This window comes from Amphiura filiformis, chromosome 13, assembly GCF_039555335.1.
Source record: "Amphiura filiformis chromosome 13, Afil_fr2py, whole genome shotgun sequence".
NCBI classification, from domain to species: domain Eukaryota; kingdom Metazoa; phylum Echinodermata; class Ophiuroidea; order Amphilepidida; family Amphiuridae; genus Amphiura; species Amphiura filiformis.
The window spans coordinates 38,372,622-38,391,190 of record NC_092640.1 but is presented as its reverse complement, the minus strand read 5'-3'; the positions used below and the strand labels follow the sequence as shown (position 1 = coordinate 38,391,190).

Genomic DNA, 18,569 nt, shown 5'->3' with positions numbered 1-18,569 from the left:
ATTCTAGACAATATAGTTTTGTAACATGTCCTAAATTTTTAGCTAATTTAGGTGTTTGGAGAGGGTCGTACTTTTGTGTTTTAGGAAGGACATGTAAACGACAGATAACACCAAAAATATGAAGAAATTATTTCCAAACCGTGTTAAGTCAAAAATCATTATGTTGCTCATTTTCAAGAATGCTGGTTTACAAAAAGCACGCCATTGTCTGATTTCGTGAACAAAGCCACACATAACATTGTTTCCTTTCGTTTCCTTTATAATCGGTTACCCAACTGAAGCTATGAATACCAGCTTTATTGCGATATCGCACATGAAAACAGTCACTTGTGCACAACCAGAGAAGATCCGATTTAATCAGTTGAGCTGTTTCAATGAGTGTTATCTTGGTTTAATAGCTTTTAATGGGGTTAAGTCCTGCAAAGGTCGAGATGAATTCTACTGCAGACATGACTGCATCATGTTACTAGCAACACTGGTGTTGAAATCACAGTGAGCAAAGTAAAGTATACTACACTTAATTTAAACAGTAAATTTAACCTCAATAATACAAAAGTGAGTTTTCTAGCAATACAGTTATTGACATGTGAATAATAGCAGACCAGGACCCGCTATACTTCACGCTATACTTCATTGAATAGACAATGTTACTAGCAAAACTGGTTTCGCTGTTTCTTTATATCAGCACCTGAAAAGGCAAAGCTACTGGAAACACTGGTGTTGAAACCAATGCAAATCATGTCACACCATGCACTTAATCCAAATCACAATACTAGAGTGTTGCATAAAATTAACAAGATAGTTAGTTGTCTGTTAAATCAGAATTTTCCATTGTAAATAAAATCTCAAACGTCAAAAAAGTGAGGTTTCTGGCAATATTTAGGCAGAAATACTTAATACTCATGCACTACAGTTGGTAATGTCTTCATACTAATATCATACAAATGCATCATCATCCCCTAGGTGGATAAAAGCCTTATTTTTCATAATATTTTAAATTAAAAAACTGAAAATTATGCAATTTTCCTAGCAACACTGCTCCCACGTATGAAAATTACTTTATAACAGCACCTGAAAAGGCAAAGCTACTGGCAACACTGGTGTTGAAACCAATGCAAATCATGTCACACCGTGCACTTAATCCAAATCACAATACTAGAGTGTTGCATAAAATTAACAAGAGAGTTGTCTGTTAAAATCAGCATTTTCGATTGTAAATAAAATCTCAAACATCAAAAAAGTGAGGTTTCTGGCAACACTTAGGCAGAAATACTTGATACTCATGCACTACAGTTGGTAATGTCTTCATACTAATATCATAAAATGCATCATCATCCCTAGGTGGATAAAAGCCTTATTTTTCATAATATATTAAATTAAAAACCTGAAAATTGTGCAATTTTCTTGGCAACACTGCTCCCACGTATGAAAATTACTTTATAACAGCACCTGAAAAGGCAACGCTACTGGCAACACTGGTGTAGAAACCAATGCAAATCATGTCACACCATGCACTTAATCCAAATAACAATACTAGAGTGTTGCATAAAATTAACAAGAGAGTTGTCTGTTAAAATCAGCATTTTCGATTGTAAATAAAATCTCAAACATCAAAAAAGTGAGGTTTCTGGCAACACTTAGGCAGAAATACTTGATACTCATGCACTACAGTTGGTAATGTCTTCATACTAATATCATAAAAATGCATCATCATCCCCTAGGTGGATAAAAGCCTTATTTTTCATAATATATTAAATTAAAAACCTGAAAATTGTGCAATTTTCCTGGCAACACTGCTCCCACGTATGAAAATTACTTTATAACAGCACCTGAAAAGGCAACGCTACTGGCAACACTGGTGTAGAAACCAATGCAAATCATGTCACACCATGCACTTAATCCAAATAACAATACTAGAGTGTTGCATAAAATTAACAAGAGAGTTGTCTGTTAAAATCAGCATTTTCCATTGTAAATACAATCTCAAACGTCAAAAAAGTGAGGTTTCTGGCAACACTTAGGCAGAAATACTTGATACTCATGCACTACAGTTGGTAATGTCTTCATACTTATATCATAAAATGCATCATCATCCCTAGGTGGATAAAAGCCCTTATTTTTCATAATATATTAAATTAAAAACCTGAAAATTGTGCAATTTTCCTGGCAACACTGCTCCCACGTATGAAATTTACCAAAACTTTTTTTTCATGATATTACTAGACCAACATCTTATCTACCTACCCTGAACAGATACTTGTGAGAAAAGTGTTACTTTGGGGGTTACATCAATTTTCCCAACACAAGTTTTGGCATTGCCGAAAATATTTTATATAATAGTTTCACCCATTTCTGAAAATGATTTGTTTGTGTTTACATGATTTTTATAGAGAGGAAGGATGTCTAATTCACTGTATAAAAGAAGGGTACTGAACATTATTTCCTTCATCCTGAAATCTGACCTGATATTTCTACATTTTGCTACATGGGAAAATGCTGAAAATTGGGCAAATTGACATTTTCGCTGTTGCCATGGCAACCAAGGGTTTAGAGGCGATATGACTGTCACTCCTGTAGACTCTGACCTAAGGTGCATCCACACACAAAGTATTAAGAAAAATCATTTTTTGAAGTCTGCCAACAATATTGAAAATATCTGATTTTTACTGCATAGTGTTCTTAAATTGCGTAATTTGTGCGTTTGATGAAGGACATGGAGCTTTTTTCTTCTTTTTTTTTTAATTAAATTTTTTTTTTTATATACATAACAAATCAGGGTCAGGCATATTTTTAGGGTCGGTCGGGTTACGCCAATCAAACATTTTTTAGGCCTTAAGGTTACGCATTTTTATCCTGTTTTGCCAAATGAAACAGCTGAATCCTTATCCTTTAGTTAGTTCTAATTAGCAACAAATGTCTAATGTGATTATTTGGCCAATTTTGGAAATAAGAGCTATAAACACGCGTTTTAAGACTATTATCAAGAATATTATTAAGACTACTTTCAGATTATGTATTCTAATTTTTGGAAACACATTTCCTAATATCTTTTACAACCAATTATCAAAATAAACATAAAAAACTAAATTAATGAAAAACCTACAGCATGTACTCCAAATTTTGAATGCATAAGACTTGTGCCACGTCTCTGAATTTTTTGAGTGCAATAAAAAATCTTGCAAAATTTCATTGTTAGGCCCATTTTCCCTCAACTTGACTTTTATTGCCAGTTAATCAGAATAATATTCTTAAATGTAAAAACAATAGTTCTGTATTTTTCTGGAATAGGGAGTAGAAGGCTCAGATTTTATAGGAAGTGCATGAGCAAGAGATTATACATTCATTCATCCATTCAAATTTTATTTTATCAATCATCCAGTGACATGTGATATGTACAGTTCGACAACATAATAGGATAAAAGTAAATACAATAAAGAATCATCGGTATAATGGAATATCAATGGATTCAAGTAGTACAATAAAATAAAATAATTATAATCCGAGAACAATATTCATCTATAAACTGTCATTGATAGAATGAATACATAAAATAAGATAGTAACATAGCAATGCAGTGCATGTTTAACACTTATTAGTAGATACATTTTAAATTGCCATTGATATAATGAATATATAATAAAGCAACAAATACATTATATTAATACAACATAGTAATGCATGGCGAATAATTTTAAGTAGAATATAGCAATAATACAAAATAAAATATATTAATACAACATACATAGTAATGGATTGTTAAGAGTTGAAAGTAGAATATATTAAATTATACATACATAAATGATCATTGATACAATGAATAAACACTATTTGCATCTCTCCGAGCAGACAAAATATCAAGGTCACAGATCTCTAGGACACCTTCATAGTAGAAAACATAGTCATCAAGATCAGGCTGCAATTGCTATCTTTGCACGAGCGATTTTCATCCACATATTTCAAATATACTACGCCCAAAAAGTATCCGAACACTTAAATCAAAAGCAACACCTTAACGGCACTAAATTTAAATTGCAAAATAAAATCGTCGATAGAATTTTTGTACCACGTACTTTGATACCTTATTCGGTACGGTGCGATTTTATTCCACTAAGCTATACTCGTTTGAATGACAGGTAGAGTTTCAAAAGTGACACATTTAGATTTTTCCTCTTAGAGGCGATTTCTGCTACCTTTGTTACGGGTTCAGTAAAGCCTAACGAATAAATGCTCACTCCGCTGTGATCAATATCTGGGTGCTTTGAGGGAGAAGGCAATGCAAATTTGTGTAACTTTAGAAACGCTCTCTTTTTTATTTAAATTGATGAAAGTTAGGAAAATAAAGTCGTATCGTACCGAATGAGGCAACAAAATAGGCAGAATAACATTCTCTATCTACCGACTACTTTATTTGGTAATGTCTTTATAAGTACTTGCTTTAGTTTTAAGTGTTAGGATACTTTTTGGGCGCAGAATAGAAAAAAATGTAATTGCATGCGGCATGATTGACGATGGCTGCAGTTGGTGGGGGTTAAAATAGAAAATAGGGTTTCTAGCACATCACTAATTAATACAATTTTTTTTATCAAATAGCTATATCAAACATGTACACATTCATACAAATTACAAACAGAAGTTCATATCATGTAGATTATTTCCACTTATGTAGCTCATATACAAAATCAAAATCACGAAATAACCCTTTAAACTTAAAAATCATATAAGGCATGAGAATATCTTGTATTTATTTTATTTATTTATTTTTTTTTGCCAAAATGTTCGCGTTTTTTTTCTTTTCTTTTTAGCCCGTTTTGAGCATTTTTGACATATTTTATGCGCTTTTCCCTTTTTTTCAGAATTTTCCTTCTTTTTCATTGAAATGTATTTTCATGCCTGAAAAATACATTACAACATCCAAATTACACTTACAATAGAATTTACGCCATGGAATATGATAAGTAGGGGAGAAAGCAGAAAACGTGTTAAGGTCAATTTTAGTCCGATAAGAAAAAATTACATGAAAACTGAACTTAAGACAACAATAACAGTTCAGATATTACATTTGTTTTTAAGTGTGTATAGGTAGAGAAACATCAATATCGGGAGGAATTCGATTCCATTTACTCAGCTCTCTACATTATAATGATAAAAGTTGTTCCAGTTAAACTTTAATCAAGCCAAGAGTATGTTTTTGTTTCCCTATAAACTATAGTTATGCGTAATAAAACGTATTGAGTTTGAGGTTATACGTTCTTGTTTAGTGCTTGCTACTATTCTATATTGTTATATTGTGTCGTATTCATAATTATTATATACGCCAATGATAAGGCGTTGTTGTTATTAGAGTTGTCTTTGTTCAAGTTTAACTTTAATGCAAACTAAGTGGTTTTTTTTGTTAGGCATATAACGTTGGTTACCTAAATCATATGTGTACAAAAGTAAATGTTAGGACTAACCTGTATCAGAACGTATCACATAAATCTTCCAAATTTGTCAAAAATGGGCGCTTGTGAGAAAAATGGGCACGTGATTGGGCATCGCTATTGGAAGACTTTTAGAGTTTTGACTATGGTCTTTATAAATAAATTATTAATCCTCTAGCTTTGTCTCCATGGCCTCATACGCGCAATTCTTCATCCATCCTTCGTCTTCTTTCTGATCACAGTTGCCAGTTGATGAACAGGCAGAGTTGCCTGCAAGTATAAAGTCTGTGTATGAATTGCGACAGACTTGGCATATCTCTCTGCTGGTCTCACATGCCGCCCTCTCTTCTCTATTACTTCCGCTCACTCTCTCTCCTCGTTCAACTTCTGCAGGTCTTGGACTACAGCTGGTGTCCTGAATTACGTCATATAAGGGAGAATTATCCGAGGAAGGGTTATCCGCATTTGTTCGTTCATCTTGTTGTGGTTTCCTGAAAATTATCAAATTAAAACATATCTTTAGCATTTCATAATAAAAACAGCTAAACATAGAACAAATATGCTGCAGACTCCTTGTACAATCATATTTATTACCAACCTTCTAGCCGAAAAAAGTGATGGCTTCAACATGACACCTTACCAGCTGGCAACGTGATCAAATTGCCTCAGGCAAAGTTCACCTTCTGGAAAGCTAGACTAAAATTAGACCATATAATATTGCACCTTGCTGTACACGGTTGTTTGACGGCATGTAAAACTACGTTATTTTTAAGAAAAAGTGAACACTGATGGCGCTATTTATCTTAAATCGTGTTTTCATCTTTACAAGGTTTAAACACTGGTAAAATGGCATTAAAACACCAGAAAAAGAGTAGCAAATAGCAGAGAATTTTTCAAAATCCTTTCTATCATGAAATGTAAGGAATAACTTATATTATTTGGCCTAATTTAATGTAAAACGAACCTCTTACGGAGTATCAATACTGTAACTGTAGTGAGAATAATCAAGCCTCCTGCTGACGAACATACCGCAATAACTGAAATGTTGTCAAGCAAATGATTGCAAGAGATTTGAGTATAATTTCAAAATATTGATATTTTCGTTGCAAGTTTAATTATTATCACTGAAATGAGCGCAAAGAATGAATCTACGATTTGGTGTAAACATTGCTTTAGTTCTGTCAGAAATTTTTGAGGACGGCAAGAAAAATCGCATGGTATCTGAACCACCTACGATTAAATATGTGCTGTACGTATATCACCCCGAAACCTCCGGTCAGTGAGGGAGGCCATCCAAATCAAGAAAACATCACGATCAAGGACTGCTGTTGCCACGAGTTGCCAACCTTATACAATACAACTTTAAAGGTCGCCAATGATCAACAACAGGGCCACTTCAACACAACAGGACTTTTTGAAATTTGTGTCAGACATTGAATATTCAATGTTAGTTGAAATTGTTGTGATGAAAGTCAGTTAAAACTTTTAAGAAAACATACCTATTTTGTAATGATCCAACACTTTACCATCACTTTGATCTGTAATTGAAGAGAACAAAATTCCAACTCTCATTTTGACAGCTTTCGGATTTCTTACATTACTAACGGAAACAAAATACCAAATAACAAAATTTAATGATCATGATATAATCAAGAATGCAAGTTTTAATATATTGTATATAATTATATGAACACAATTTCACCTGTTTCTTCTGAAACGTTAAATTAAACAAAAGTAGGGTTTTAGGCGGTTTTTTTTAAAGTAACCCCATTTCAAGAGGGCTGGGACACCGGGTGTTATGGACATAAAATATGGGAGGTGGTAGCAATATGTGGTTATGGTGCTCAAAACTATATGCATCACGGGCTACAATAAGATGTGAAAAAAGCTCTTCAAAATAACCCAAACATACCTTAACCCTATAAACATAATATGTGACGTGTCATGTCAAAAGGAGACACCTTTGGGCAGGTTATCAATTTGAGGTTTTTACATATCTGAAATATAGATATATTTTGCTCCACAACGCTGTTTTCCCCAATGAAATCGGACATTCCTAAGCGAAGATATTGAGTTCGTAAGTTATGGTATGATAAAATTGGAAATTGAGATATCAACCTTTAAAAATTATATTGACAATCTTGAGAGTAGGAATTACCTTGGAAAATGTCTCAAAAAATACAAGATGCCAGGTATATTTCTGAAACTATCAGACAATATTTTAAACATTAATAACATCACAAATTCGCAACAAACCAAAATTATGAAAAAATCACCGGGCAGATTTTTGGCTATTTCTCCATTTACGATCCTGCCCAAAAGTGTCTCCTTTTGACATGACACGTCACATATACGTAGCTTTAAATGTCAAATCATGGTGATTATTTTATTCTTAGCTCAAGGTATATTAACATATTGTATTTTTACTTGTAATTGATAACATTTTCTCTAACTATCAAACTTATATTTACGATTATATTGTTGAAGCATTAAAGTTGTTAACAAAATATTGAAACTATACCTTCGCTCTAGTTGTTGATTAAAAGTTGAAATTATGTTAAAGAGTTTATTAATTAATTTTCAAAATGTCATCCGTTCACTATCATAAACAATTGATTGACATTGTTTTGTACAAATATTATTCATTCATACCCATTATTAAGTAAAAATATAAATAAAAACCTTTGCATTCTGGGAAGTCGTCACTCCATTTCATATCCCGTTCAGATTGTCCCATTACACATTGGATTGATTGAGCTCCGTTCAGTTTAAAACCAAGGGGACAGGTAAAAATATCAAATATATCGCCATAATAGTAGATATCACTGCCATTCAGTGGATCATCACATATCCCAGCACTTACTGAACATAATTAAATTTGAGAAAAAGGTAAGCTTTATGATTATATAAAATGGTAATTGTTTTCAATGTGTGTACTACAAAATATATCCCTCTAAAATTTAAAACTTTATGTTTGAGTTCTTAGCTAACTATTTGTTTACAGTGAGGTGGGTACGGTTTACTTCTTCAATTGTTTTGATCCATTTAATTTCATACTAGCTTCTTTTTCATAACAAATATAGATATGATGCAGTCATGTCTACAGTACAATTCATCTCGACCTTTGCAGGACTTAAACCCCATTAAAAGCTATTAAACCAAGATAACACTCATTGAAACAGCTCAACTGATTAAATCGGATCTTCTCTGGTTGTGCACATGTGTCTGTTTTCATGTGCGATATCGCAATAAAGCTGGTATTATAGCTTCAGTTGGGTAACCGATTATAAAGGAAACGAAAGGAAACAATGGTATGTGTACCTTTGTTCACGAAATGAGACAATGGCCTGCTTTTTGTAAACCAGCATTCTTGAAAATGAGCAACATAATGATTGTTGACTTAACACGGTTTGGAAATAATTTCTTCATATTTTTGGTGTTATCTGTCGTTTACATATCCTTCCTAAAACACAAAAGTACGACCCTCTCCAAACACCTAAATTAGCTAAAAATTTAGGACATGTTACAAAACTATATTGTCTAGAATTTTAGAAGAGTACTTTTAATATTGGCCGGTTATTTTTCACACAGCGACGTTAACTAGGCAATGTACTATTACCTATAACATTAAATAACATTAACTAAAACACCAAAGTACGAATATTTCCAAACATCTAAATTAGCTAAAAATTTAGGACATGTTAAAAACTATATTTTCTAGAACTTTAGAAGAGTACTTTTAATATTGGCCGGTTATTTTTCACACAGCGACGTTAACTAGTCATATCCCCATACTTTTAACGTAGGGCTATTTTTAGAGGTCACGCGTCAATGGGAAAGAGCACTGTGTATTGTGTATAGGAAAACGGACAGTAACTGCAGTATGTAAAAAACTCTTTGTATAATACCTACGGACTCTGTAACCCACCCTCATGACCCTTGCACTTCATTTTTTGTGTGACCTGAGAGCACAACAGCCACACCAAATTGCATTCTGCATACGAGGAATGTCTTTCTGATATCAATTAAATTTAGACTTTTTTGAAATTCGCTAAAATTTTTAGGTCTTTTGGGAAATTTAAACTTAAAACAGAACGATCTATGTCAACAATTACATGTTTCTCATTTCGGCAACAAATAGACGGTTAATTCTGCCATCCATCATAAATGTAAGTGACTTTGAGGTATATGTATGGTCACGCACTAACTGTTTATTGACCATGCATTATAGCCCAAAGTCACGTGTAATTGTGAACATTTTACGCCCTCGATCTTCAATATGAAATGTCAACATTTTCATATGATGGTCGGGTTTTCATCCTATTATTATATACACTTTAACTACATATCATTAGATTTATAAAGTCTACCTACTTTACTTCGAGGACTGTAAAATGTCAGAATGCAATTCGATATGTCTGATGTTCTCTCATGTCCCACAAACCTTTTTAAAGGCCTAATTATCGTAAATGTTGTAGATCGTTCAATTGTAGCGATGGGCACGGCTCTGCGTTATTTGTAGCGTTTCAAATAATATTCGTTAACCAACGAGTCATTAATATTTTTCACGAAAAAAGAACAGGAAACATATTTACCATTGTATACAGATATTGTCTTAGAACTTCCACATGTTTCAAGTTCTTGGCCAGTACATACAGAGTTACAATTTTCATCACCAAATGTCTCATGATCTGCAACTGTGTCTCGACAGTAACACGTGTCACCGTTATACAGACAGGCCAATTGTGCACCGAGTCCTCTGCAGTGATTACGACAAATTCGAATCGTCATATTCTGATTTTCTAGATACAATTCATCTGACGTTTTCATGGTATTGATTTCAGTTTTCAAACATCCAATGTAACCAGGAACTATAAAATTACGTTACAAGTTAATAATGTTATTGGGCTACATATTATTTGACAGAAAAAAAATAGTTGGCTGACACTAGAACTTTAATCGAACGGTTTTGTAACGTTCCTGGGTAAGGTTAGTGGGTAAAAGATCTAAAATGAAAATGAAAGGAAATTGAATACCCTCGTATAATATAACAATATGTTAACAATATGTGTGTAGTTTTATATTTTCATAAAATATTAAATTACTTTGTCAGGGGTGAATTGTTCATGAAAATGGTGAGGGTTGCATACTATATCAGGGATACAAGTGGTGCCCTAGGTATGGCATAGATGTGTATGAATGTGAAAAATTAAAATCGGATTAGTGTTTTAATCTAGCTGTTTACGAGATGACCTCAGTGCCTGATAGAAAACCTATAGGGAACTAGAAACATAGGTTACGAAGTAATTTTTTTAAAGACAGGGATAACGTAATGACTCTAATACTAGATACCTGAACAGATAGCTACCGCTTCGTTGCCTATTCCGTTGCTTCCCACTCCACAAGATGGTCCCTTGTATTGAGATGATAGAATTTTTGGTGCCCGCGGAAGGCATTCGTGTAAACTCGGATATTCTTAAAAGAAAATGATTCTGTTTTAGCATGACCATTGACTATATTCTAGAATTTGCAATATATTGAAGAAGAATATGATGATGAATATCATGATTATGATTTATTTATTTATTTATTTATTTATTTATTTATTTATTTATTTATTTATTTATTTATTATTTAACCTGGGGTGACCAATCAATGCACTGGTACTGTTCTCCCTTGGTTCCCAGGTGGCACAAGTGACATAACTGAATGAAAAAGAACATCCCTGCGCCCAAGACATGCTATCAGCAGGCAGACACCGGGGTCAGCCCGAAAAACACTCGAACAGCACCCAGCTAACTAAACCAATGTAAAGACCTGGATGAAACCCTGACCACCACCACCGCCCACTCTATCCACCAGAGCACCTCCATGGGCCCCAAACCACTACCCGCGAGCTAGCAGCCCCAACATGCGTCCCAGGAGCCAATATCCCAAGGCAAAAACGAGCACACAGTCGACTGCCAGGTCCACATACCGCCACTACCAACCCACGGGCAGTCGGGATTAGGCCCATGACCATGCCCAGGAGGCAAAGCTAGAAGTGCAAAAGTCAGGGGTTAACCCAGTCCAAACAATTGCACGCAAACATTTAAATAGTTCAAAATAGATTAAAGATATAAAAAAAATGCACCAATTAAGATGAAACTAGATATCAAGAGGAAATAATATGTTTGTCATAACCTGCTTTGATGAAAACCTGACCCCCACCACCACCCACTCCACCCACCGGAGCACCCACATGGCCCCAAAACACTACCCACGAGCTGGCAGCCCCAACATGCGTCCCATGATGATCATGATGATCATGATAAATGATCATGGTGATGATTTGATGATCATGATAATCATCATGATGATCATAACCATGGTGACGATAATGATGATGATGATGATCATGGTGAGAGGGAGAGGGAGGAGACGAATGAGAAGGACAGGATAATGATAACAAGAAAGAAGAAGGCATACTCAAAGGTTATTCAAACGTAGAGGAAACAGCTTAAAATAACTTTTTCCCAGGAAAACGAGTAGAGACAATAGCATGATACCAGTTTCACGTACAGAAGTAATAGGAAGTGGAATGAAATAAAACGAAACAATTGAAAATAATGCATGGAAAGCAGGGGGCACGTTGAAACAAATGTGAACAATGTCCGACAAACTTACCATGTTTACAATAATAATCATACAAAGTAGCTTTATGAGTTCCTTGTCCCTGTCCACCTTGCCTGGCAAGCATAGTTCCTGGAAACCCAAGCTCCCTACAGACCACTTGTGTATTATCAAAACTCCATTGTCTTGAGGCAGTGTCTAACGACTCATAACAGACACTCGCCCACATGTCGTCGTATTGGACTTCCACTCTTCCAGTATTCGGTGCAGCACCTCCAATTAATTGTACACTAAAATTGCCTCCAATGTGGGAAATATAAGATGAAGAAATTAATATAGATGGGTCAGAAAACGGTTCACAATGTAGCAGAAAAAGCTGATGAGAGTATGCTTATACTATTCTTCCCAGTGGGCACGCCTGAAGTTAAAATCACGTTCAAATTTCGACATCGAAATCAATTTCGACGTTGAAATTAGGTTGAAATCACGTTTTATTTGCAAATGGACTTTGGCGGACTTAAATTTGATATCCTCGGTTTATTAAGAAAAAGGACGTAAGCTGCAAATAAGCTTAACGAAATACCCAATATGTTGGTAGTTGGAAAAATGGTGTTAATTCTTTCAAGGAAACGACATAAGATAGGTTAAACATGGATATCCCTTTTCCTCGCTACGCGCGGCAAACATCAAACATATCTATCCTTAGATATGGATGCTTATTTCCGAATAATTATTTTCTTTATTTTCCACCCGCCTTGCCCGCCTTGCCCATGTTGCCCGGTTGAAAAATAAAGAAAATGATTAAATATCCAAAACAAACGCTAACACGCTAATGTATTTTCGGTCTAATTACCCTTACAATGAGAAAATCTTAGTAAGCTGCACATCGCAGGGCAGCATATCATACATCATTAGCATCTCTAGTACTTACTATAGCAACGTACGCCTGCAAGTGACGAGTTTGGGCAGTCGATGACGGTTTTGCCATAACAGTTTTCAAGTCTTGTTTCAGCTTTATATGTGAAGAAATAAAATAGAATTACGATAATAATTTTAACCAAATTGCTTAGATTTTTTTTAACATTTACCTTTTCAAACGTCTTGATACTCAATATAGCCAACTTTATTGTTGAATTATGAGACAGAAACGTTAAACATCATAAATTATATGTCATCCGTTTACAGTTGGGGTGCTTTTTGCCAAAGCAAAGCATACCTTTGCATTATTGTGTGTATCATAATGGTACCATGTTTCTTGCAGCTAAGGAATTTCAGAAGGAACACAACAGTGGGGGAAGGGGGAGGTCGGACCATCTATCGCCCTTTTTTACGCCGTCATTGGATTAATCATGAAAATGTTCTAAATGTGTTATGTATTATCAAAACAAAATTATGTTATTCTAAAACCGTTGAACGAGTTTTCAACCTTGTTGCTTCACCAGACTCGTACGTCACGTGACTTGTGTCCTATACCGCCAGACTGTGCTACTGATATAACTGATATATAACTATAGTTTTCATATAATCAATGACTACTTATTACAAAATTACATGTAATGGACTAATTACATACATTCATGAATTCAATATAATACAAATAGCACTTAAGATCATTTTCAAAAGCTCGTGTCATAAGCCCTATAATGAATATATGTATGCATGTACACCAGGCACAAAAAGAAACTCGTCAGTTATATTCATCCTTGCTGTTCAATAACTTGATAATATAGGATTATTCTGAAATATACATTTTGTTAATTGAACTTTGCTTTCTCATTTGACACCATGTTTGTGAAAAACGAACAAGATTTGACTAAGATATGCGCCTCCAAAGCCTCAAACCCAAAAATCAAAAGTTGCATTTTCAACGATTTTCAATAGGAACGCATCGTTGTATTGCACACAAGCACCACGGGCCAATCAATAAAGCACACAGTGTAAAATTGCAACTTTTCATTTTGGGGTTTGAGAGTTTGGAGGCGCATATCTTGGTCAATTGTTGCTCAATGTTCACGAACAGGGTGTCAAATGAGAAAGAAAAGTCCAATTAATAAAATGTATATTTCAGATTAATCCAAAATTATCAAGTTATTGAACAGCAAGGATGAATATAAATGACGAGTTTCTTTTTGTGCCTGGTGTATATACAATGTATATACAATGTATTTATAAAAACATACTTACGCCAACTACAATCAAAATCGCTGATGTAACGATTTCCAAATGCTGACGCTGCTATATTCTCAACATCAATCGTCCATCCTCCTATAAATCCAAGCTGTATACATGCTACCATGGCTTCCCGTTTACTCCACTTAATTTCCCCATCACGACACACCGCATACCTTTCTGCGCCAGATTCTATGAGAACTACTCCTTCGTTACTAGAGTTTGTCGTGACTGACTTCAAATATATATCAGTAATATCAATAGCTGAAAAAATAGAATGCAAGCATCAACAATGATTCGCTTCATTTGTGAGATGCTGGGGCGCCTTGATTTTAGGCGTCCCAGAGTGTTGTTGATTTTCGTCACCCCCACACACACACCCAACATCACCTTTTACCTCACTCTGAAAATTTTTGCGTACGCCAAACAACTGTTTTGTAAACACCAAATTACACATGTTTTAAATGCTATATGTTTATACATTTGATGGCTTGTGTTTAGGAATTAAACACACAAAGTCTTGGAGATTAACTTAGAGCTAAGACATAAGTTATTAATTTTAGCGTAAACTAAAACGACCTATCCCACATTTGGGTTGTTTTAAAAAAAACCACGAGTTTTGTGTTAGAATTTTCAATACAATTCAATACAATACAATACTTTACTAAGTTATATTCATGATGTCTCATGTTTGTAAAAATGACCTTTGGTGACCTTGACATTTTTCAGCAGCGCCCTCTATTTTTACCAAAATGTGAGATATGCCGTTTTTATATTGAGCCCCTCATTGGATGGAATACAGAAATTTGCAGCGGAGCACTAACGAGGCAGTATTGTCCATGTTGATCGCAAAGGAAAACACACACAAATACGTTGGACTGTACTGAAGCTTACACGGTATCGGTAATATCAATTATTGACATTTTCAACAAAATAGTGAAGCCTACCTGACACAGTAGTACGGACCAGAACCATAAATGCCCCAAATGCAGCAATTAAAAACATTTTCAAGTGATTTGCATCCAACATTGCTTTCAATAAGAATAACGCCAACTTCTCGATGTTGTAAAGCAACAATATAACTGCAACTATATGATAGTCATCACACTATGTAATAATGAATAGAAAGCATGTCGTATGTTGGCATTAGTCTTGATGTTTCTGTTCCAAAAGCATTATGTAAGTTTATTATGATAATCTGGTTGCGGAGGCACTATCTATACTGAACTTAATCATCATGATCATACAGAGAAAATGCTCTCATTGCTATTATGTAAATTTTATCATCATCATTCCCGGGGTGGGGGCACTCCCACTTAGTAGGTGACGCGTATGTAGTGCTGTTAAGATCCCATTTTTCAGGACCACTGTCACCCAAAGACTCTATATTTTATATAATCACATGCTCTGCCACCCAATGACACCTTATTTTCCGTTTCAATCTATCACCAAAAGACTCTTATATTTCCATTTGAACAGCAACGAATCATCTTGGTCATCTATCACTGCTTTTGTTACTTCTTTTGAAAGTAACAAAGCCATGTATATAGAACTAGAAATTCAATATTCGAGGCTTCTTTTGGCTCTCACCCAAAGACCCCATTTAAAAAGGGTCACATTCTCACCCAATGACCCCTTATGTAGATCCAAACGGTTCGTCTCTCACCCAATGACCCCATATTTTGTACATTTTGCCCTCACCGGATGCCAAAATCATGCTCCATTTCATATTGAAGTATCATGTGAACGGAGCATATAGGACTTTTAGTGTCTTTGTGTACCTTACGCTAGATAATCCGTCATTATGTGAAACGGAAGATATGGGGTTTCTGCTCGTATCTGAAGCATACCACATATTATTAACGGATCATGCTGATCAAATACGTCTGTTTGTGAAACGGAAGATATTGGATTATCACGGAATAATTAGATAATAAAGGTATTGTTTTTAGCCGCTGGGGTGCCACGCATCTATCGTCTCATATAGCACAGGCGACATCATTATTTTAAGCAAAACAACGAGGCGAAGCCGAGTTGTTTTACGCCAAAAATAATGATTGAAGAACTTGATATTTAAAATCGTTGGGCAAAATTTCATAAAAATGACAAAAAATACCCTACACCACTATGTGTTGCATGCGACCGACGAATACTATGTTTACAAAAATAGTTTCCTCGGATACTGCTTGATGACTAATAATGATACAAACATTACTATGTTTCACCATAATACTCCATTGACCCGTGTAGATTATAATCGGGAACCATGGAGTTCATTGCCACTATGTCTTTGCCAATTCAATAATCTGACAATAGTAAAGAGATATTGACTGCTTGTGTATACACTCAGAACCCTAGTCAATCGATGGCCATTGTTGTACAAGGCTAACTCAGTCATTTAATGGGGCAATACAAACGATCGACTTTGGTGTCAAAATGAACAAAAATTTTGAGTTACACTTTTTTCAACGTAAAAATATTTTTCTCGGCCAAATGAAAAGCAATATATTTCATTTTTTCCAAAAAAATGTCAGGAACACACTATAATGCTTGATACTGTATTTTTTTAAATCCTGGTGTTAAACTGGTGAAATAAAGTCATTTAGTGTAAGATTTTCGATTTTGATAGGCTTCAACTTGGACCGCGAGCTTTTTGTTGATCAACCTTTTAGCTTTTCAAAGTAATATAGTTCGCCAATGAAAGATATCGCCCAACTTTCTAAACCACATCAGATATGGCTATGTCTTAGTTTTGTCAGAATTTTGGTTTTGATTGCATCATTTTTCAATTCCGACTACCAATTTTGTCAAAATTAACTCGCGAATGTACCCATGGATGGATGATTTTTCAAGCCACAATAGAAATATCGATTATTTCTGCTGGTTATTTTAGAAATTAAGTACTGGTTGCAGTCGCAAGTGAAAGAAAAAGGTGAAATCAAAACGGATATTGTGACAAAACTATAATATATAGACCCACAGAGGTGGGAAATATCTTTCTTTAGCGAACTATATTAGTTTGAAATGCAAAAAAATTAACTCCGACTTTTAGCGCGACTATGCATAACAATAGAAGCTGGTGACTAGGGTTCTGAGTGTATAGCAATTCAACGATATCCATATCAGATGATATATATTCGCATGTATTAAACTTTGTAGGTTCTCATTCATCAGGTATACCTATTTTGACAGACAAAATTGTTGCGGAACATATAGTCTTCAGCAGGGGAAAGTCACTGTAATTTACAGGCCGTTTTACTGTCGTGAGCAAAGGATATGGGGACCTTCTAAGATAATAGCGCACTTTATATCGATCAGTATTGATCGAATTGGCTAGTATGCCGCCACTTGAAAGTCAGTTCACGTAGAGTGTAAAGAGGCGTTCTAGAAACACTTGGATTTTGGCGGACGCTGCTGTGGCTAGATAGTCAAAATGAAGTGCATACAAGTCTTGAAGCTGTTCGTTTTTATTGAATTGTTACTATGTACTACAATTTTGTTTCTGTTGCCTTCGACGTATATCGGCATGATCAGTGCTGTTCGAGTTGGCTGTTATGCCGCCACTAGAGAGTCAGTTTACGTAGAGTGTAAAGAACCTTCTACAATGCCAGTGTTAGTCATAGACCCAGGACTAAAGGTGGGTTTTTCTGCGGCGCGAACATTTGGCTTAATACATGGGATTTAGGAATGGCACCGATAACCAATGAGCTCATGAGTCAAGAAATCAGAGATGAAAAAAAAAGAATTATGGTGACAAAATAGTGTTTGTGAATAATATCGTGTGCTGTTATATTATATTACTGAAAACATAAACATAGTCAGGCAGCTGCTTGATTAGTCTTTGTCAAAGACGACTCACGATCCTTGCCGAGGGGGTGGGAGCGGCGAAGCCGCGACAGCTCGCCGCGAAGCGGCGAGTATCAGGTCGCCGCGGGAGCGGCGATCAGCTCGCCGCGAAGCGGCGAGAGCGAGCCTGTCGCCGCGACTCCGGCGACCGGTGGGAAACCAACTCAATTTTTACCATGCTGTACTCCTACACATGTTGGTAGCTCGTGGGTAGTAATCAGTTTCCCAGTCTGTAACACAGACTACTGCTTGATTAGCTTCATGTTAGTCAAGCTGGCTTGACTAGCTTTGTTACGTTTCGTTACTTTTATTTCTCACTAAATTGTGCAACCGCTTTAAATATGCTTTGCACTGACGGTGTTTTATAGGCCTTATACGTATTGTTTAATAGTTGGATAATAATCGGAATGGAAAGGATGGACAACCTGACACTTGCATATCATTCTTAACAGCATTACTGTTTAAATGTGTAAGAGCTCTTCGGTGGTTTTTATATTTTTATATTTTGGATATTCACATGCG

At 35.3% G+C, this 18,569-nt stretch overlaps 1 protein-coding gene across 1 annotated transcript; it reads right to left on the bottom strand.

Moving 5' to 3' along the window:
• Positions 1-3,686: 3,686 nt before the first annotated feature.
• On the bottom strand, positions 3,687-14,463 carry LOC140168309 (scavenger receptor cysteine-rich domain-containing protein DMBT1-like). The gene is made up of 9 exons (XM_072191667.1): positions 14,217-14,463; positions 12,964-13,044; positions 12,087-12,332; positions 10,773-10,895; positions 10,016-10,291; positions 8,103-8,282; positions 6,920-6,958; positions 6,385-6,457; positions 3,687-5,911 (listed from the first exon to the last, which is right to left on the bottom strand). Exons 1-9 carry the CDS (start codon positions 14,326-14,328, stop codon positions 5,587-5,589), a joined length of 1,455 nt encoding a protein of 484 aa, XP_072047768.1. The 5' UTR covers positions 14,329-14,463; the 3' UTR covers positions 3,687-5,586.
• Between the last annotated feature and the right edge of the window lie 4,106 nt (positions 14,464-18,569).